Below are 22871 nucleotides of genomic sequence, written 5' to 3' on the forward strand. Positions count from 1 at the left end.
ATACCTTTCTATTCGTTCCAAAGCATCCTGGGACGCTGACCTCATCGGGAACCAATCCTAGACTTGCCCCACTCCCTTCACAGTCGAAGGGGTAAAAATAGGGGTAAGGGGGTACTCCCCGTCCCAAAGCATCCTGGGCTGATGACCTCATCGGGAACCAATCTTAGACTTGCCCCACTCCCTTCGCAGTCGAAGGGGTAAAAATTGGGGTGAGGGGGTACTCCCCATTCCAAATCCTAGATTTGTCCCACTCCCTTCTCGCCCAAAGGGGTAAAATAGGGATAAGGGGGTACTCCCTCTTAGTCTGCTATTTAAAACCTTCACACGTTTTGAAAAGGACCAAAACAAAGTTTGGTGACTCACGAAATGGAAGTTAGAAGAAGTCGAAGACTACTAGGATTGACCCCGAAGTAGATGAGTTCAAGGACAAATGTTTCATCTGTCAAGGCGACCTTGTCATTGACTCCTTGACTCGATTACCAACGCAACGAATGCCATCAATAGGTATCGGCGAGGGGGACGGCCTTATCATATTCACAATCGTAATATTGTTTCGTGGAGGACCTTGCCGTACCATGCGAATCTTTCCATCTGGTTTGAATTTTTTACAAGACTCACCATCTTCGTGCAGCAAAGGGGAAACGCTACCCTGTACATCCATGCCTATGTCAACTTGCCGTGGATGACCATTACTCAATCAATAAGACAGACGGTGTATGAAATGTTCAGTAGAAACATCCCAACGGAAGTAATGCTCTGCGTACACGAAGTAAAGTTTCGGTTATTGTTCCTGTCGTGGCTGCACTACGACGCTGAGGATCAAGTGACTATCAACAGATTAACTCTTCAGTCATCTTTTTCACCCCCTATTTACCCTGAAGACACAGCTTGGGTGTAACGTGTAACTTTTATTGTAACTCAAAAAACTCGTAAAACAAAACAAAAACAAAAACAAAGAGTCTGAGTCTTTATAACGTTTATTGAATAATGATAATAAAAATAATAACATGAGCTCCGAAAGAGAATTGGTTACAATTTTTAACTCCTTAACTCTTGACCGTCGGTATTCCACAAAGTGTTGGGAACTAAACTCGTTTCCAGTTTCACAGACTCTTGGTCCCTGGCCCCAAAACGCACGATATTCTGCCCCAGTTTTCTTTGCTTTTGGTCATGAAGTCTTTGCCTGATCCGTTCCTTATTCTTGGCATAGTAACTTCTCCAATACTCGTTGATCCGTTCCCTGTTGTTTTTACAGTATTGTCTTCGATAATTTCTGATGTGCTCCTTGTTCTGTCGACAATAGGCTCTCTGGCTGCTGGCGAGTCGTTCCTTGTTGTTTTCATACCATCTTTTACGACGGGTTTTGAGAATCCCGACGTTCTCTGCACGATATCTCTTTTGTTGGGCCAGGATTCGCTGTTTGTTCTTGGCATAATATTTTTTGTGGTAGGCCTTTTTACAGACAACCCTCTGGTCATTCCCTCACAGTTGATTGGAGCAATTCATCTTGCATGTGTGGCGTCTTACAAATAATGACTAAAACCCTGGAATCACACACTCTTATAAGAGTCACATGGCTAATTCAGGTCTTAACCTCTTCTTCTACTTCCTCTTCGTCATCATCGTCGGGGAGTAACTTCTTCCGCATTAGTCTGTTTAGCAGGAATTTTCGTTTTGCCACTGCCGACTCGGCCGCTTCGTCAAAATCCATGTCGTCTTCCTCAATAAAGCGTCGAAGAGTCTTCATGACTTTACGGTGTATTGCGTCGTGTTTGATACGGTGAGTCCATTTTAGACGCTCTAAGTAAGTTCTTCGTAGCCTTCTTCTACTTACAGGTAATAGGACGTTGAAAGCAGCATTTTCGGCATAGTTTTGGGATTTTCCCTTATCCAGAAACTGCTGGACTTCCTTCAGCTAGGTTTCTTTGACGTCTTCCCCGACGTTTTGACGTAGCGGACTTCACGGATCTGGTTCATCGTCGTCCGCTTCTTCTTCCTCTTCGGAGCTGCTACTATCTTCATCTTCTTCCTGTTCCTGTTCAGGCTCCTCTTCATCCACCTCTTCTTCCTCTTCAACGTTCTCATCATTGTTATCTTCCACGGGGCCAAAAATATCTGTTGAACGATCATCCATGATTCTCGTCGACCTTCACCCAAGACAACGTACTTCAAATGAACCGAGTCGATTAAACTGATGTTTAATATACCATTTTGGGCAATGATCAGACATCCTCTCTCTTTCTTCGATGCCAGCGTGGGTATCCTTCGTGCGTCATGAGGTGACTAAACACGCGTTTCCTGTCATCACTGGCGGGATGTAAATCCAGGACCGTGTACCCATCCTTATTCTTGGCATAGTAACTTCTCCAATACTCGTTGATCCGTTCCCTGTTGTTTTTACAGTATTGTCTTCGATAATTTCTGATGTGCTCCTTGTTCTGTCGACAATAGGCTCTCTGGCTGCTGGCGAGTCGTTCCTTGTTGTTTTCATACCATCTTTTACGACGGGTTTTGAGAATCCCGACGTTCTCTGCACGATATCTCTTTTGTTGGGCCAGGATTCGCTGTTTGTTCTTGGCATAATATTTTTTGTGGTAGGCCTTTTTACAGACAACCCTCTGGTCATTCCCTCACAGTTGATTGGAGCAATTCATCTTGCATGTGTGGCGTCTTACAAATAATGACTAAAACCCTGGAATCACACACTCTTATAAGAGTCACATGGCTAATTCAGGTCTTAACCTCTTCTTCTACTTCCTCTTCGTCATCATCGTCGGGGAGTAACTTCTTCCGCATTAGTCTATTTAGCAGGAATTTTCGTTTTGCCACTGCCGACTCGGCCGCTTCGTCAAAATCCATGTCGTCTTCCTCAATAAAGCGTCGAAGAGTCTTCATGACTTTACGGTGTATTGCGTCGTGTTTGATACGGTGAGTCCATTTTAGACGCTCTAAGTAAGTTCTTCGTAGCCTTCTTCTACTTACAGGTAATAGGACGTTGAAAGCAGCATTTTCGGCATAGTTTTGGGATTTTCCCTTATCCAGAAACTGCTGGACTTCCTTCAGCTAGGTTTCTTTGACGTCTTCCCCGACGTTTTGACGTAGCGGACTTCACGGATCTGGTTCATCGTCGTCCGCTTCTTCTTCCTCTTCGGAGCTGCTACTATCTTCATCTTCTTCCTGTTCCTGTTCAGGCTCCTCTTCATCCACCTCTTCTTCCTCTTCAACGTTCTCATCATTGTTATCTTCCACGGGGCCAAAAATATCTGTTGAACGATCATCCATGATTCTCGTCGACCTTCACCCAAGACAACGTACTTCAAATGAACCGAGTCGATTAAACTGATGTTTAATATACCATTTTGGGCAATGATCAGACATCCTCTCTCTTTCTTCGATGCCAGCGTGGGTATCCTTCGTGCGTCATGAGGTGACTAAACACGCGTTTCCTGTCATCACTGGCGGGATGTAAATCCAGGACCGTGTACCCATCCTTATTCTTGGCATAGTAACTTCTCCAATACTCGTTGATCCGTTCCTTGTTTTGATACCATGTTTTACGACACCACCACCACCTCATCCACTACCCCCACATTTACCACCACCACCTACACCACCACCACATTTACCACCACCACATCCACTACCACCACCACCACCACCACATTTACCACCACCACCACATTCACCACCACTGCCACCACCGCCACCACCACCACATTCACTACCACCGCCACATTCACCACCACCACCACATGCACCATCACAACCACCATATTCACCACCACCACCTCCTATATCACCACCACATGTACCACCACCGCCGCATCCACCACATTCATCACCACAGCCACATCCACCACCTACACCACCACCACCACCACCACCTACACCACCACCACCAAATTTCCCACCACATCCACCTCCACCGCCACCACCACCACATTCACCACCACCACTGCCACATCCACCACATTTGCCACCACCACCACATTCACCACCACCACCACATCCACCACCTACACCACCACCACTGCATCCACCACCACCACCACACTTACCACCACCACCACCACATTTACCACCGCCACCAGCACCACCACCACATCCACCACCACCACCACATTTACCACCGCCAACACCACCACATCCACCACCACCACCACCACCTACACCACAACCACATTTACCACCGCCACCAAAACCACATTCACCACCACCGCCACCACCGCCACCACCACCACCGCCACATCCACCACATTTACCACCACAGCCACATCCATTACCTACACCACCACCACCGAATCCACCACCTCCACATCCACCACCACCACCACATTCACCACATTCACCACCACCACATCCATTACCTGCACCACCACCACATCCACCATCACCACCACTACCACCACCACCACCGCCACCGCCTCCACCACACTCGTCAACTCGATCATTAATCATGTATAAAACTAAGGCATTAACTGCCTCAATTCATTTTGAGTCAAACTAGCAAGGAGTCATGTCCCTTTACTGTCGATATTGTCATAGACTATTCTCCCGTGCAGACAGTAGAATTCGTCACGAAAAACATAGTTGTAAAAGCAGTGGATCAGAAAAGACACGAGATGTCCCAAATATCACATTTCCTACCGAAAAGCACCATGGGATCCCTGGTAGAATAGAAATGGGAGAAGCGTTTCGGTTCAAGACACCCTCCAGTATTTTGATCGTGGGCCCTTCTGGTTGTGGCAAGACTTGTTTTACCGAATCGTTACTCTTGGATCACTTGGAAGAATTGTTTGTAAACCCTCCCACTACGATTCATTATTGCTACGGGGCGTGGCAAGACGGATTTAGAGACATGGAAGACGCTGGTGTGCAATTTCACGAAGGGATTCCAGAGTCAGACCATCTCAAGTCATGGTTTCCGAAGGGTGGATTACTTGTACTGGACGATCTGATGGCAGAGGGTGGTGAGGACAAAGCGTTGCTAGACTTATTCACTAAACACTCTCATCATCAAAATATCACCGTGTTGTACTTGTGCCAAGACATGTTTCCACCAGGGAAATACGCCAAGAGTATTTCCAGGAACGCCCACTACATCGTAGCCTTCAAAAATCCGAGAGATCAATTAGGGATGAAGAATTTACTGCTTCAAGCTTTTCCCACTTGCTGGCAAGACATGATGGACGCGTATCAAAAAGTGACCGAACGACCGTTTGGGTACACGGTCCTGGATTTACATCCCGCCAGTGATGACAGGAAACGCGTGTTTAGTCACCTCATGACGCACGAAGGATACCCACGCTGGCATCGAAGAAAGAGAGAGGATGTCTGATCATTGCCCAAAATGGTATATTAAACATCAGTTTAATCGACTCGGTTCATTTGAAGTACGTTGTCTTGGGTGAAGGTCGACGAGAATCATGGATGATCGTTCAACAGATATTTTTGGCCCCGTGGAAGATAACAATGATGAGAACGTTGAAGAGGAAGAAGAGGTGGATGAAGAGGAGCCTGAACAGGAACAGGAAGAAGATGAAGATAGTAGCAGCTCCGAAGAGGAAGAAGAAGCGGACGACGATGAACCAGATCCGTGAAGTCCGCTACGTCAAAACGTCGGGGAAGACGTCAAAGAAACCTAGCTGAAGGAAGTCCAGCAGTTTCTGGATAAGGGAAAATCCCAAAACTATGCCGAAAATGCTGCTTTCAACGTCCTATTACCTGTAAGTAGAAGAAGGCTACGAAGAACTTACTTAGAGCGTCTAAAATGGACTCACCGTATCAAACACGACGCAATACACCGTAAAGTCATGAAGACTCTTCGACGCTTTATTGAGGAAGACGACATGGATTTTGACGAAGCGGCCGAGTCGGCAGTGGCAAAACGAAAATTCCTGCTAAACAGACTAATGCGGAAGAAGTTACTCCCCGACGATGATGACGAAGAGGAAGTAGAAGAAGAGGTTAAGACCTGAATTAGCCATGTGACTCTTATAAGAGTGTGTGATTCCAGGGTTTTAGTCATTATTTGTAAGACGCCACACATGCAAGATGAATTGCTCCAATCAACTGTGAGGGAATGACCAGAGGGTTGTCTGTAAAAAGGCCTACCACAAAAAATATTATGCCAAGAACAAACAGCGAATCCTGGCCCAACAAAAGAGATATCGTGCAGAGAACGTCGGGATTCTCAAAACCCGTCGTAAAAGATGGTATGAAAACAACAAGGAACGACTCGCCAGCAGCCAGAGAGCCTATTGTCGACAGAACAAGGAGCACATCAGAAATTATCGAAGACAATACTGTAAAAACAACAGGGAACGGATCAACGAGTATTGGAGAAGTTACTATGCCAAGAATAAGGAACGGATCAGGCAAAGACTTCATGACCAAAAGCAAAGAAAACTGGGGCAGAATATCGTGCGTTTTGGGGCCAGGGACCAAGAGTCTGTGAAACTGGAAACGAGTTTAGTTCCCAACACTTTGTGGAATACCGACGGTCAAGAGTTAAGGAGTTAAAAATTGTAACCAATTCTCTTTCGGAGCTCATGTTATTATTTTTATTATCATTATTCAATAAACGTTATAAAGACTCAGACTCTTTGTTTTTGTTTTTGTTTTGTTTTACGAGTTTTTTGAGTTACAATAAAAGTTACACGTTACACCCAAGCTGTGTCTTCAGGGTAAATAGGGGGTGAAAAAGATGACTGAAGAGTTAATCTGTTGATAGTCACTTGATCCTCAGCGTCGTAGTGCAGCCACGACAGGAACAATAACCGAAACTTTACTTCGTGTACGCAGAGCATTACTTCCGTTGGGATGTTTCTACTGAACATTTCATACACCGTCTGTCTTATTGATTGAGTAATGGTCATCCACGGCAAGTTGACATAGGCATGGATGTACAGGGTAGCGTTTCCCCTTTGCTGCACGAAGATGGTGAGTCTTGTAAAAAATTCAAACCAGATGGAAAGATTCGCATGGTACGGCAAGGTCCTCCACGAAACAATATTACGATTGTGAATATGATAAGGCCGTCCCCCTCGCCGATACCTATTGATGGCATTCGTTGCGTTGGTAATCGAGTCAAGGAGTCAATGACAAGGTCGCCTTGACAGATGAAACATTTGTCCTTGAACTCATCTACTTCGGGGTCAATCCTAGTAGTCTTCGACTTCTTCTAACTTCCATTTCGTGAGTCAACAAACTTTGTTTTGGTCCTTTTCAAAACGTGTGAAGGTTTTAAATAGCAGACTAAGAGGGAGTACCCCCTTATCCCTATTTTACCCCTTTGGGCGAGAAGGGAGTGGGACAAATCTAGGATTTGGAATGGGGAGTACCCCCTCACCCCAATTTTTACCCCTTCGACTGCGAAGGGAGTGGGGCAAGTCTAAGATTGGTTCCTGATGAGGTCATCAGCCCAGGATGCTTTGGAACGGGGAGTACCCCCTTACCCCTATTTTTACCCCTTCGACTGTGAAGGGAGTGGGGCAAGTCTAGGATTGGTTCCCGATGAAGTCAGCGTCCCAGGATGCTTTGGAACGAATAGAAAGGTATATAAGTGCCTCGGACACAAGTCTCTCAGTCTCCATCATGGCCGCTTGTTGGATGGACCTCTGTCGTTTAGGACCACAGGACACTGTAAGTATCGATTTTGAAGTTGCATGACATTTTTTTGCGTGACCCTGGCGTGATTTGTGTCGCCATGGAAATCCGTGAGACCGATCCCAGTCCTCCGTCGAGGCTGGTGGGCTGTTTTCCAACATGGCCGACTTTCGTGGGCGCCGCCATCTTGAATTCTTAATTTGGCGCCTGATTGGCTGAAATTTGTGGCGGCCATCTTGGATTTGGAAAACAATAGCGTCCATTGTTCTCCAAACAATAGCCTATTGTCTTTCTCGGCTCCTGATTGGTTACCGCACATATGAGCGTCCTATACTACTGTTGCTGACTGAATGTTACGGAAGACATTGAATTTCAGCCGTCCCTTTGAGTCGCACACTAAAGAAAATTTAGGCTAATATGTGAGGGATCTGCACATCCTGGTAACCATGCAATTGGGTTTTCCGCTTTCCAAACGTTTTCACACACCTGTTTTCGGTCTCACGAGATTTAGCGTATTTGGATTAATCACGTCTACTCGGATTTCAGGCAGCTTTCCATGTGATCGATCGCTACAAAAAAAAGTAGAGCGAACCTCACTAATCGGATTTCCACAGCTCGCCACGAAAGTGAAAATAAAATTTAAGTCTGTCTCGCTGCAGAGTGGTTTCCATATAATTACAACGATCGCTGAACCTTTTTGGCAGTGATCGTAAAGTCTATACAAAAACCAGCCTTTAAGGGCTATTTCCTAAAATGCTACCACGAGAAAGAAAACAACAACAACAACAAAGAAAAAGAAACGCTAGAAACTTTGCAATTTTAACTACTTTCATGTTGGAAAATAAAATGCACGTTTTTACACTGTTTACAAAATTACTGTTCATCTTCGAACTACGACGCACGTATTTCTCAACTAAGCTCGACTAAACACTTCATTCTCGCTTTTTTCCTGATTTACGCGATGCACTTTCAAGTGAATTAGCTTGAAGCACCCTTTTTATCTTATTTATAGAGGATATCATATAATTTGTTAATTCAATAATGTGAGAGTCCAAAAATTAAACAACAAAAATCGTGACTTGCTATTTGATAGAAAGCCATTTACGCGCTCCAAAAAAAGTTCACTTATTTCACTGAATGTCCGATTTAGATAACAATTAAAAATTGTTGAGAATTACATTCTGAAAGTAGGTTACGGTGTTTACACGAGTAGCTCGAGAAACAGTGGTATCGCCTGTTATTGTCAGATGTTGCTCTATGACCTCAAGTAATGTCAGTTTGTACGTGGTGCAGGGACGAGCAGTTTAAGTCACGTGACACTGAAGACAATCAGTCCTTCTGCCACAATTCACTGAGTGGATGAACCTGGTATTACCAATAGTCAAGATGAACCTGAGGTAGTGCTTGTTGCACAAAGGATAGTACCTCGTCCCTGGAACCCAGTGGATTGAAGCGTAGAATCAGTTCCTTCAGATTAGGAATGGATCTTAAGCTATCCAGCAGACCATGTAAGTCACGTTCATCCATTATTTAAGCTCCAAAGACCTAAATATGTCAAGTTGGGAAAGAACTGAACGCGCTTGGTGAGTGGAGCAAGGCTACCCTTTGCGTTGAAATCATGAAGCTCAACTGAAGCCATTGTAAAGCTGGGAATGTTTTGTTCATTCCTCCAAACAGCGCCTCCATTTCCTACTCTTGCAAAATGCTTCCTTCCACCCCAAATAAATGGAGTGCTTCTAAAACGGCCACATTCTAGGAAGTAACCAACCGAGCGCCGCGGCTGCAGCTGGAGCCAGGCGGCTAGAAACAAGTTTGTTTACTGCTGCAGCTCAGCAATCAAGTAACCTAAGTTTACGAGCGGTGATGTTGATAAATCGTGGTGACACAGCCATTGTTGCTGGTTGCAGTGATGTCAATGAACCCTGTGACAGTGGACCACCAATGTTCACATAGCACGTGCTGGGATTTGGTACTTGTTCCAGCAGTTCACGCATACCTTCTCCGCATTTACCAAATTCAATGGTTTTCAATTGTTTACAGTTTCTGATAACTGCACCAAGATCTTTCAATGTCTGCGCGTTCACAATTTCATTACAGTCAAGAGATCTTAAGAATTTCAAACATGACTGTTTTGAACACGAAATTTCGGAGCAAGATGGAGTAGAAATGGTAATAGTCTCAGTAAACAGTCTCGCATGGTTATCACAGTACAGCCATAACCCTGTTACGTAAAACTGAGCTTTCTTATTATGGACACGAATGACACAATTAAAACAACACCTTTCGCATTCAACAGTCTTGAACTGCGTTAAAAAATCTCCAATCAAGACAGCAGCAGAGTTCTCGGTTATTCTCATTGGGACATGTAAGCAATCGAAAACCTCCAGCACCCCATATAGCCTTGACATCCAGTCTCTGTCATCACCACGAAATAAACGACAATAACGAGCATCGTGAAAAAATAAAGCTTTACAGGAAGAATCTTCATTTAGAATTGTCATCTTTAGTATATGTTCAGGAAATGGCCTTGTAGGGGTAATCAGGATGACACCAGCTAAGCAATCCAACCAATGTCTCGCCAGTGCAGCTTTTGATTGAACTTCTTTGAAAGAATCGTCAACCAAGTTTCTGAAACTCTCATGCCTGCCAGTGACGTCACACAGTGGCTCGTCTGTCTCGCTTCCTACATCTGGTATTGTCTTTGATAAATCCAGTGTTGCGTTAGAGATCCTGACTGATGCTAAGTGCTGAAAAACGTTCACTGCTCCATCGTCAGACAAACCGCAAACGAACTGGAAAACATTTTCCCAGGCTTTACAATTCTCCAAGGTACGTGTGTGCTGTTCAATTCCACCGAGATTTCCTTCAGGGACACATCTGGAAGAGATGAACCACGCTGCCAAAAATTCTTGAATGCTCTTGTGGATGAAGGATACCCTCCCTGCTGGTCGAAGATTTTCTGCGTACTCGGTAACTTGAAGCAAGCCAGTAATGAGACTTTCGTCACAAAGAACGGCATCAGACAATTGATCATACTCGAACACATGATCGTCCTTCAAAAGACATTCTAAGGCCACCTTTCCGATTTCTGCGAGGACCTCTTTGAAATCGTGAACTTTGCCAAAGCGAGCAGGAGAATGTTTCCCTTGATTGTGATCCAAAACGTACTGGACAATCGCCAAATACAATTTTGTTTTGTTTTCAGGAAAGCTCTTCGACTTGCCCTTTTTCCATAAGGTGCAAAAGAAAAGAAGTAGCAACGGAACTCTCGCTAGGTCCTTCAGACGTTTCACCGAAAGATGACGGAACAGCTTTAATGTTTCTGCTTTGCCACCAAGCATTCTGCACACAAAGGCCTCTCTGTCCTCTTCACTAAACCCGGTGATCTCAGCATGCATGTCTTTAAACGCTCGTAGCTCGTCAGCTTTGGAAATTCGAGTTGTTATCAGGACACAACAGTTCCTCAGTTCGTTTCCTCTGAATATCTCGTAGATTTCAGAGTTGCTTCCGCAGCGATATTCGTCATATCCATCAAACACCAGCAAAACCTTGTCTTGATTGTTGGTGATGTAATTCAGCAGGCTATCTGTAAGATATTTCTCCTCCCGAGCGAAAATAAATGAGCGACTTATAACATCCTTGAGACTTTGGCATTTTGACACTTCTTTAAGATTAACGACAACTAAAAGCTCGAAAGTCTTCAGGATATCTTTCTGTTTGTCTCCAGTTGTCGCGTCATCAAGTTCAGCCCAGTCCACAGCCAGTTTCTTGACGAAAGTGCTCTTCCCAATACCCGTCTGCCCTTGCACGAGTATTCTCTTTGGTACAACACCATTCTTGTTGGCAGCGAACAGATCCGTGTAACGTTCCAGTTCAGACCGTGATGACCCAGCCGGGGTTTGTTCCTCTTTCACCCAGGACAGTCGAGTGTAGATCTGGTGAATGTCCACGGGGGATTTTTTAGACCAGGCAGAGGTGGGCACTGTGGCGGTTCTCTTGTAATGCTCTGCCAGTTTAGTTCGACAGGATTTCACATCAAGAATGTCCTCCGCAGATGCTTCTGAATCAGTAACTGTAATGATAACGAATTAGCGCTTTAATAAAATAATCACATAGCGTGCAAGCCGCGTCATCACACTCAATACACGTACGCTTGTTGAAAAATTCACAGTAATTTGACAAGAATTTTTTTTTTCTCGCGCGAGTAGTCGTGGTCGTTCATTTACTTTTACTGGCAATGTTAGAAAACAATTGATTAATGCATTTAGCTGAAACTGAACAGAAACACATGGGAAAACAATGTAACATCTTTCATGTATATACTAATGCTACATCAACAAATATTGGAATTTACAGAGTCTATAATCATACATCCTGTCCTTAATGTGTTTTCCACTAGGACATCTTTTTGACTCAAAGATTAATTTCACAGTGTAAAATCTTCGCAGCTTTTGTGTTTTCTCAACTTGTCGTAAACGCATGTCAACGATCGTCCCATAATGCATTGCAAGTACAAATAATCCTAGCAGAACCTACTTGAAATTTCGCGCATGTGCACTAACAAATTAAAGAATTTTGTCTTCAAATCGTTTGTTTAACTCAATAGAAACTGCTATTTTTGGGTTCAAAGTGAGGGTAAAGCTTTCCTTACGTCTATTTCGGTCACTTTTTTTTCTCACAAATAATTTTTCCAAGCACTTGCCGAGTGGTTTACATTTGACCACTAGGTAAAGATTAAATCCACTGATTGTACTTCATACAAGCTGTAGGTGAGCAAGGTTCCCGCCATGCTTTGCATTGTGTATGCGACATACAACGAGGCTGGTGCTGACATTAAATTTTGCCTCTAAAACTTCTACAGTGCGTAAGAATAAGTACTTAATGACTGGCCCCTCGGGAAACAGTGAGTTTTTTTTCCCCGAGACCATCAAACACTGAGGCCGAGGGGAAACAAAACTCACTGTTTCCCGAGGGGCCAGTCATTAAGTGTTTTGTTATACCTTCCGACTCAAAAATAGAAAAACCGCGAAAAAGTGATTCTTGACGCCTACGGTGGCTGTGCTTGCAGTACGAGTGGCAGTCAAACAGAACTGTTCTACCGAAACGACACGATAACAGTCTTTTTCTTCGAAGCTAACAAAAATAAAGACAATACTTAAGTTGCTTTGCCTTCTTTTAATGCGTAACTCGAGAATTCTGGGTTTGATTTGACGAGAAACAGCATATTTTGTTGTAAATGACACAACTATTTTCCTACCTGGCGAGTGGCGACAGTGATCGAAGAGCGAGTTGCCGAACGCGGGCGACCTATTTTTTGGCGCCAAATTAAAAGCTTTAAGACCCAAAAAGTTCATATTTTCCCCTTTGTTGCATGACCTGATCACGTGCGAGTCGAAAGTTCAAGTTGTTGTTTCCCTAGGGAGTTAATGAGTTTTGTTCGCCCTAGGGAGTTAGTGAGTTTTGACCCATGACACGTGACACGTTCTCCTCCAATCAGAAAACCTATCTGAGTTGGGAGATATAACAATGCTGTTTGAACTTGCCTATATTTTCCCAGAAACCTAGGGGAATGCTCCCGTAACCCCTTCAACAAAGTCACCTTTAGGGTCCCTCCTTAACTCAATCCGTAGCTATGAACTCGATTTCAAAGCATTTAAAAAAAGCATGGCTTCGCATTATATGTAAGCGAAAACTATTGTCAGTTGACAGTACTGTGGCAAATGTATCAAGATTAAAAATACTGTCTTGTAGATTGTGAGGAGACCCTATCCCCGGCTATTTTTTTACATTTCCCCAACTGGTTCAAGTAGTCACACTGTAACAAAGTGCGTCATGCAGTTTCCTTACCACAAAATTCTCTGGCCACGTTATTGAGACCAACTCCCTGATGACACAAAGCATAGTAGAGGTCACGATAAAGTGTAGCCGAAGCTGTTGTGTTTCTCCAGTGAAGTAACATCTCATATGGTCTATCTTCTTCATTAGTCTTTATTTCGTCCAGTACATTCTGACTAATGTTCAGGCGAAGTCCCAGCTTCTGCCACTTTGTACAAATCTTTCCCGCCAGATCATTTAGTTCAAGGTCACTAGGTTTGCCTTCTTTAAAAGCAACTGTATGAGAAAGAGTAGAAGCTTGGCGTTAAGCAATGATGCAATTTGTTACATATCAATTGAAAGTTGTGATAAAAACATCATCTCTCTTTTCACTGAAACAACAAATTTATTCCTGACACCTCAAGCCAGCATAAAATACTACTGGTAAAAACTGCAATTGAAAAATTTATTCTTAACTGTTCAAAAACGTTTAGAGATAAAAACAAAAGGGAACGTCGATGAGAGGTTTGGCTGTATGCTCTTATCGCTAAGCTTATCTTTTTCTTTGTAATCTTTAACTGTGTGAAGTGTCGGCTTGGCAGAGTTGCCACTCTTTAGTAGAGTAGCTTTTAACTTTTTGTTTAAAAGGATTTTTTTCACGGATTCTCGAGCTAACTTAATCTCACTTGACACTTTCTTAAAAATCTTTATAAACGTGTAAATAATGGCATTCTAATGGTGAACAACACAGCCATAATATAAACACACAACAAGGCATGGGCCTCCTTTGAAGAGGAGCATATATTCCCAAAGTTTAAAGCAATTTATCAGTTATTTATTTATTTAATATTTATTTCTGTTAGTTATTTATTTTCTCACTGATTTCATAGGGAGTCAGTAGTGCTGTTGGGAGGTGTGGTGGCCTCATGGTTAGTGGGCTCGCCTCTAGATTGAGTGGTCCAGGTTCAAGCACTGGCCAGTGACAGTGTGTGTGCTTAGGCAGGACACTTTACTCTCACATTGCCTCTCTCCACCCAGCACCCCATCCAGGAAGGGGGCGGGGAGTAGAATTACTCCTGGTTGCTTCATGCTACAGAAACCAGGATATGCTCCGACCTGATAGGCCACTTGGGTCAGTAAGGAGTCTGTAAGGGGGTCAGTAGGGGGACAATAGGGGAGTCAGTAGGGGGGTCAGTACGGGATCAGTCGGGGAGACAGTAGGGGTTCAGAAGGGGGTCAGTGTTCTGTCGATACCCTACCGCACTGGCAATAATTAGGGACCTTAAGATACGCTACGGCGAGCTGCTACTACGGCTACTTTGGCCGTGAGGGACTAGGCTGACAACGGTGTTTTACCTGCCAAACTCAAATGATTAAGATTTTGCTGTACGGCAACGGTATGTGCAGTCTCTACGTGTCTTTACAAAAATAACTACTTTCAAGGACACCAGAGATTATTCTACTTTCATACGAAATAGGCTTGATCAATGACAATGATTTCCTTCTCCTGTATCCGTCTTACATCTCCCAGAACTCAGATTTGCCTTTTAGAACTTGATAGAACCGCCTGTAATTCTGACCACAAAACAAAATATAAACTCTGATATAAAAAAGCTAGATTTCAACACGGACAGGTTGTTCGTACAACGATTACGTGATAAGCCCGAAAATACAAAACTTTCGATTACAATAAAATACATTTTGAATAGTAATAAACAATTATAACTCAGATTAGAACATACGAAGCTTTCTTATCTTCGGCCGTTCAGCCCAATACTAATATGACTGAATTGATCATCTCGCGGTAGGTGTTAAAATCGTTTAAATTTTCTGTACAAATGACAAAGAAACAATGATCTTAGAACTGATTTTTATGATTGAGAACTTTATCTTCAAACTAAGTTGTTCAAACAGCAAAAAAGCGTTAAAATGAGAAGTAAACAGCAGGCTTATACTCACGTAGTGAAGAGTACGTGAAACCAGCGCTTTCCCGTAGTAGAAAGCAAGGCTACGGCGGGAAAGCCGTACTGGTACGCGCGTCATGACGTCACCGGAAGCGATCTTCACTATCTGCCGCCGTACTACAGCCTAGCCGTACAGTATCTTAAAGTCCCTAATATTAGAGTCTCTGGTGACCTGGTGTCTGTTAGTTTGCAGCGTTGGAATATGAAACTATTCATCAACTAATTTATTGATTTTTAATTCACTAGCTGGGCTCAGTTACATACACTCTTATTCTGATATTAAAAGTGCAAGGGCCGGGGTCACCAAATCATGCTGTGTTGCAAGTGAAATGAAAAAATAAAAATACATCAAATAACTTGGAATTAATGTAGAGGCACATCCCCAAATAGAATTGTAATTTTAATGGATTTAAGGTGGCCGAACACAGTTTTCAAGTGCCTATGCCTAATTCACCTTTACTTTTAAACTATTTATGCTTTGGCGCCCGTTTTTTTGCAAGAGTTAAGGTCAACCACGGAAGGGTTTATTCTCGCATTTTGGCCAAAGTTTGTGCTGTTGCCATGGCAACGAAGCTGGCTAAAAACAAGGCTTAAAAAATGGTTTTTGTTTATTTAAAAAAAAGTCCAGTCGTCAGATTTTTTTCATTATTTGCCCACTGCGAATTGACATTAAAGCCCTTCTGTCAACACTGTTGTAATAAAATTTTGACATAGACGATTTTCGTAATTCGCCGTAAATCGTTTTCACTGCATGTTCTGTATTATTAAAAATTCCCTATGTTAAAATTCAGATTTTTTGTGATAGATCATTTACGTGATTTCTGAACTATTTTTTTGGCCAAATTTCTTGAAATTTTAACGACTGGATCGTTAGAAATCGGCAAGTTTCTGCAAAAGGAATCGCTCTCAATTTTTCGAGCAGCTGCGCATGCGCTACATTTAACTGGGTTCTTTCGGTAACAAAGCAAAAGCTGAGAATTGCTGGGTTCTTTGCTTATCTTTGTAATAAAAGACTTGAACAATCAATACACTGCATTCAATAATAGAGAAAAATAGCACAGATAGTGCGGGTGTTGAGTAAATAAAATGATTGCTCTATTGACGGCATGTTTGTTTTTTAAATCCTTGTGCGCACTCTGAATTGCAACAGTAAAAGCGCGCGCGAAAACTGTGTTCGGTACGGTCACCTTAAGTGACCTGGTTTTTGTGGAGATAGCAAAAATATAGAAGCTGGCAAAGACCCTCAGAGCAAGAAAGGAGAACCAACAACCACAGGCAGCCCAAGCTCTCTCTGTGAACCACACAAGCAACACAATATGGCATCGAATTATAAGGGTTTATATGGGATTTTCTACAAGATATCCATGGAGGTAGTTACAAGTGAAAATTCTCAATAAAAATGCCTTACCTTATTCAATACGTGTGTTGTTTGCTCCTGGTGTGGTTATTTTACCGATTGAACTTGATTTAAGTGACTTTTTTGAATTCCGATTTTCCCTTTATCTAGATCTCTTTATAAAGGGAAAATCGGAATGAACTTGATTTAAGCGACGTTTTTGAATTCCGATTTTCCCTTTATCTAGATCTCTTTATAAAGGGAAAATCGGAATTCAAAAAAGTTGCTTAAATCAAGTTCAATCGGTAAAATAACCACACCAGGAGCAAACAACACACGTATTGAATAAGGTAAGGCATTTTTATTGAGAATTTTCACTTTTAACTACCTCCATGGATATCTTGTAGAAAATCCCATATAAACCCTTATAATTCGATGCAATATTGTGTTGCTTGTGTGGTTCATAGAGAGAGCTTGGGCTGCCTGTGCAACAACAAACTCAGCCCATGTATGATGCTGAACCCAGAACTGAGACCCAGGACACACTGGCTAGAAGTGAGGGCCCAGCTGTTACCACTGTATCACCCTGCTCTGGCAAAGTGCCATTAAAGACCTCATTAATACATGCATTTCACAGGTTGAGCACAAAAGAATTTATTTGTTTGTATATTAAATATCTTAATTGCCTAAATGGTGAAAAAAAAAAAAGGTTTGCTCAGTTCTCTGGACATGATCAGGTGAGGCCAAGGGTTTTAAACCTGAGAGAACACTGCTGCTGTTGATTAGTAAGCCATGCTGTACATCATGTACTTCTGAGAGTGAAGAAGGCTTGAGTATTAAAAAAAAAAAATAAGCCTGTGCATTCCTTGGCTAGGTTTGTTCTATGTTATACTGAAGGCATATAATAAAGTAACCTGTTTTGTCCACATGTGTGAGTTTGACTTGTTTAGGATCTGGGGTACTCCAACTGGGTGATAGCCTTCTTTTGCCCTTTCCTGATTTACCTGATTTATCTGCAGAAACAAAATAAGGTAGTGACACTACTGTATCTCCTTGATTTATGCACAGCATACATTAGTAAAGTCACCAACATTGTTCTCAAGACATCTTCACTGTGCATAATAATTACAGTCCCTCAATAATTCACACACTAAAAGAATGAAGAAGGCTTGAATATTAAAAAAAAAATAAGCCTGTGCATTCCTTGGCTAGGTTTGTTCTATGTTATACTGAAGGTATATAATAAAGTAACCTGTCTTGTCCACATGTGTGAGTTTGACTTGTTTAGGATCTGGGGTACTCCAACTGGGTGACAGCCTTCTTTTCCCTTTTCCTGATTTTTCTGATGTATCTGCAGAAACAAAATAAGATGGTGACACTATCTCCTTGATTTATGCACAGCATACATTCGTAAAGTCACCATTGTTCTCAAGACATATTCACTGTGCATAATAATTACAGTCCCTCAATAATTCACACACTAAAGGAAATCCTTCACTAAAATGTGTTTCTTGTGGGTGGAAAAAAGCACACCTTAATTACATGTAACTGCATAGGTCAGCATGTAGATAACAAGATTAGGAACTCAAGATTCATCAGGATAAATATATGAAATTAGACTAATAATTATTGACGTGCGTTGGTAGCATTGATTAAATCTAATAACAAATGGGAAGAGAAATTAAAAAAAAAAAAATTATATAAACATGTAAATAAGTAGTAAAAAATGAATATTAATCTCAATTCTCATCTACATTGAGTAAATGTAATCTTGTACATATAGAGGGAAAAAAATTAGAAGTTCATACCATGTGTTATTGTGAAATAATAATATTAATTAAGGGGAAAAATGAGATGTGAATGTCAGAAAAGTACTGTAATTTTGCAAGTAACCAGTATTGTAAATACGGTAAGTAATGCAACTATGTAATTAGCCATAAGTGATATAGTGTATTGTTATTAGTGTAAGTAAGCAGTATTGTAAGTAATGTATTGTATTGCATTGTACTGTTGAGTATTGTAAAATGCATTATCATTGAAAGAAAAAACATTCTCAGTGTGTCTGTTCATTTACAGCAACTACTGTTTCCAGATTAAACTGGAATTTAGACATGTTGGCTTCTGTGGATCAGGGATAAAATTGAAAGGGGAGCACCAAGAGATAACTACGTGTATTAACTCCAGGAGGTGGCGCTAGAATCAACAACAAAATCAACCCACATAACACTGTATTTAGGATTCAAACTACGGTGACGGATTTCAATTGGGGTTGACTGACATTCCCTCGACAGTTAAGCAAGGCTGCTGCCTAACGGGCGCCCGGTCGCCTGAGGCGCCTAAGTTACGAGTGTGGGCGACTAAAGTTTCGTTAAAGGAGCCCGAGTGGGCGCGTAAACATGGAGTTTTCATTCCCATCTAATCTGTCCGATGACTTCAATCTTCTCATGAAATCGGCCAAAAGATCATTCACACAGTAAATTAAACGGAAAACAACAGCTACTCTGGTCCTGTTTTACTTTTAACACGAGAAATATGGGCCAAAACACGGCAACAAAGTCTCTCTCCGCTCACAAAACAACCGAAAACAGCCATAGTTGAAAATCGCCCTACAATGCATTGCAAGCTCAGTATTGAATAAATGCATGTCATGTATGCCAATGGATTGTGTCTTTGTTGATGCCCTACTGATTCCAGTTGCAAAATAACTACTTAGTCTTTGATTAACAAATATTTTTGGAATTGGAGTGATGCTGCTGCTGACATTATATTTAGATTTGAATAAGGATAAATTCTTGGGCTTTTTTTTTTTTCTCCAATACTTTGGAAAACTTTACTTAGCTGTACTGAATGAATTTCTGTAGTTTCTGAAAGGATATTTATGACTTAAAAGTCGAAATATTCAAGTAGCTACAAGCCAGCAAAAAGAAAACAGCATTGCAATTCTTTTTGCATACCAGGGTTTTATATTTTAAATTATCAAACCAATTGTCATGGCTCTGCCCAATATACGAGAATATATTTTCTCCAAAGCAGCAGCCAATATAATGCAGTAATGCTACCTAAAAAATGCACCTTTTGTTTATACTTATGTCCCTGAAGCCCCGGGAAGGAAAGCACATTTCAGTGAGGCCAAATTCAAACGCCCCAAATGCATATTTCATTTTTATTTGTTTTCATTTGCAGCTTGCATTTCATGATTTGTTTAGAATTGCTAAACTCAAAAACGAAAGAGGCAATATAAATTTTTGTAAAAAAAGCTGCAGCACTTGCATGGATACACCAATTATTGAATTTGCTTGACCACAAATAGTATTCTCTCTCAGTGATGACCTGATCACTTTGCTGAACACTTTATTTCAAAAATTTGATTGATAAAACAGACCATGTTAGTGTCTCATGGAAAATCTCTGCCTCCGGACCCCTCCCTTAAATTTCCAAATTCACTCCACCCCCCCCCCCCTCCGTCTTCCCCAGTCTCGCCAACCCCCCAGATTTACCACGGCAAATTTATTCTGGGCTCCTAAAAAAGTGGCTTGGGCTCCTAACTTTTGAAGTTAGGAGCCCAAAGGGCTCCTTAAAAATTTCCTTAGGCAACAGTCTTGAGTTAAGTATCTAGACATACTCAATGGTGTTGAATTACTGCCACTGTTGGATTGAGTCGAGACTGTGATTGGCAGTGGAAGCCTGGGAGAAGGATGATATGAACTGCAAGGCTGCATCAGAGAGAACAAAAAAAAACAACCTGTTAGTTAAAAAAAGGGTTATCAGTGACACTCCTAGCTAAAATAAATGCACCTGAGTACAGTAGGAGCAATGCCTGCATTTTTAATGTAACAAAACATTAATACAAAGGGGAAATTAAAGATGATTTCCAGTACTACCCAGTCTCAGCACCCTTATGTTTATAAACATTACAAATCTTACTTGATGGAATACGAATCAATGTTATTCATTACGAACCACACCTTCTACATCTACGTTTATTAAGTCCATAAAATCATAGAGACATTGCACCAACTAAATTATAAAAGTTGATTAAAAAGTTAAGTTGAAAGTTGAAAGTTAAACTTCTTTGCTTATAATGCCAAATGATACCTTGACTGATAAAAACATTGCCAATCTATCCTTAACACTCTAACTGATACGAAAACTAAAAGAAAAGACGAGAACTCTGGCGCCTTCTGAAAGGGAGTTTGCCCCGCTGCGAGAACCTCGCCTTATGTCTTGGTCTCTTTCCACTTTTGTTATCACATTCATGGCAAAATTACAACCACAGCCTGTATCCTGGGCCTGTATCCTGTATCCTGCGTTACCTTTGAGGCCGTTCAAATATTTTTGCAACAGCTTCAATGATTTTTACATCCACAAAGTTGTTTCATCAAGTGATATGAGAAAGAACGAAGCATAAAGCTTCAACCACTTTGCATCCATAATGGCAGTTGTTTGAAACTTTGAATTTACTTTATGTTAAATTAAATTTAGTAGTTGCAAAATATTTACATTTTGTGATGTCTTACATCATACAAAACAAAAAAATGCAAATTCTTGAGAATGCACAGTATGGACTGCAAATCATCTTAGTTTAAATTTTTGATTGGGTGTTTCTCAGAAGTTATTGTTTGTAAATTGCGATCAACAAATGTCTCAAACAGAGAAACAAACATTTTGAGTCAGTGCCAGACACTGAAAATGAATGCTCTGTGTATCTCAGTAGTGCAACCAGAGTGTTTTCACAAATCATTTCAAAATCTAACCATGAATGTGATTAAGTGCACTTTGGTTTAATTGGCATTTGGTGCACTTGCTAATAATTTGTTAAAAAGAGACATGCAACATATTAAATATTGTATGAAATGGCAACCTTATTAGCCAATCAGCTGCTAAAACCAATTAACCGATCATAAGTTGGATTTAATGCTGGCCATCACACATGTATGCAATACTTGCAACTTCAATTTCATGACTTTGATTTGAACTCTGATTGGTTTATTTGTAGCTGACAAAACTGTACAATTAACAACTGCAATAATTGTGCTTGTGTAAAAACGAAACATGATTTATATAGAATAATGTTTGAATACTTGATAGATTTAGGTCAAGCATCAAATAGCCAGAGCTCAAGAGCTTCTAGACCAATCACAATGCAGGAATCTTTTCCCTGCCTCTACTGAAAATTATTCACTTAAACTAAATCACACAAAATTTAACAAAAAATATTACAGTCTAACATACATATATACATACATGTACTCTATATATTCATTATATTACCTCATTACTCTTGTGAAAATCCATAAGGTCTGCAGGTGACTGCGAATAATCACCAACTCTTGATGCTGAAGAACTGCAAGGTGCATACCAAGTGGATGGAGTAGCTCGTCTAACTACTTGTGATGAAGAAAAAGCAGCTGGTGTTTCTGTTAGATAATAAGGTCTGCATGATGCAGTCTCTGAGCTGTCACTGGCAGTTGACTCGCCTGATGTCTTTCTTTCCCTCCTGTTGTCCATTTGTAGCAGTAGTTTTTTATCTGATCACTCAGCATTTGCTGGAAGCCTTAATTGAGGAAGATCGACAACTGTGAGTGTCTTATTATTACTTACAACAAAAATAATTGTCCTAATCCTATCTCACACACTCTTACATGTAGCCAATCAAATCCGAGGATTTAGGATTCCGGCCCGCTCAGATGCTTGAGAAAAAAATAAATTGCTCTTATCATATTTTCTAATAATTTGTGTCACCCACACTGTTTTATATATTACGCATGTTGGACTATTTTCTTTGCTTTTCCTGACAATGCCGTAGATCGGCGAAAGTTTGGAATTGAAAAAATAACAGCAGCTCAAAGGCCTCAGTCGATTCCCACACCGAACATGCTACTTACGTTAAAAATATGCCTGAAAAATGTAATTTGTACCCTGTTTGTATACATACACATACCTGGCAGGTTTGGATCTCATAAAACAACGTACATAAAGGAATCTTTCTGCTCCAAAAATCTTTCTTTCCTAGAACAAGTGTCCGACAAGAAATGATTCCTTGTTCTTTCCACATGTTCAGAAATGATTTGATCAGCGCATTCTTATTTCACCTCGTCCCCAGAGCCTGACGACATCTTCCCACGAGAAGAACTGAGGACGGCTATGGT

General features: G+C 41.4%; 3 protein-coding genes across 4 annotated transcripts; 1 reads left to right on the forward strand and 2 right to left on the reverse strand.

Moving 5' to 3' along the window:
* Positions 1–2793: 2793 nt before the first annotated feature.
* LOC145500921 (uncharacterized) lies at positions 2794–4458 on the reverse strand. 2 transcript variants are annotated; one of them, XM_081480474.1, is made up of 3 exons: positions 3714–4458; positions 3573–3605; positions 2794–3295 (listed from the first exon to the last, which is right to left on the reverse strand). In XM_081480474.1, the coding sequence occupies exons 1-2, from the start codon at positions 4456–4458 to the stop codon at positions 3574–3576; spliced, it is 777 nt and encodes a 258-aa protein (XP_081336600.1). In that variant the 3' UTR covers positions 2794–3295; position 3573. The 2 variants fall into 2 exon arrangements, with proteins under 2 accessions (XP_081336600.1, XP_081336599.1); XM_081480473.1 differs by having other exon boundaries at positions 3573–4458.
* Positions 4459–4516: 58 nt separating this feature from the next.
* Positions 4517–5524, forward strand: LOC145500923 (uncharacterized). The gene has a single exon (XM_081480477.1). The coding sequence runs from the start codon at positions 4517–4519 to the stop codon at positions 5336–5338; it is 822 nt and encodes a 273-aa protein (XP_081336603.1). The 3' UTR covers positions 5339–5524.
* Positions 5525–9143: 3619 nt separating this feature from the next.
* Positions 9144–22831, reverse strand: LOC145500901 (uncharacterized). The gene is made up of 7 exons (XM_081480438.1): positions 22664–22831; positions 21994–22276; positions 20345–20435; positions 17975–18073; positions 17637–17735; positions 13456–13719; positions 9144–11680 (listed from the first exon to the last, which is right to left on the reverse strand). Exons 2-7 carry the CDS (start codon positions 22228–22230, stop codon positions 9438–9440), a joined length of 3033 nt encoding a protein of 1010 aa, XP_081336564.1. The 5' UTR covers positions 22231–22276; positions 22664–22831; the 3' UTR covers positions 9144–9437.
* Between the last annotated feature and the right edge of the window lie 40 nt (positions 22832–22871).

This window comes from Orbicella franksi, chromosome 10 (genome assembly GCF_964199315.1).
Source record: "Orbicella franksi chromosome 10, jaOrbFran1.1, whole genome shotgun sequence".
Lineage (NCBI taxonomy): Eukaryota > Metazoa > Cnidaria > Anthozoa > Scleractinia > Merulinidae > Orbicella > Orbicella franksi.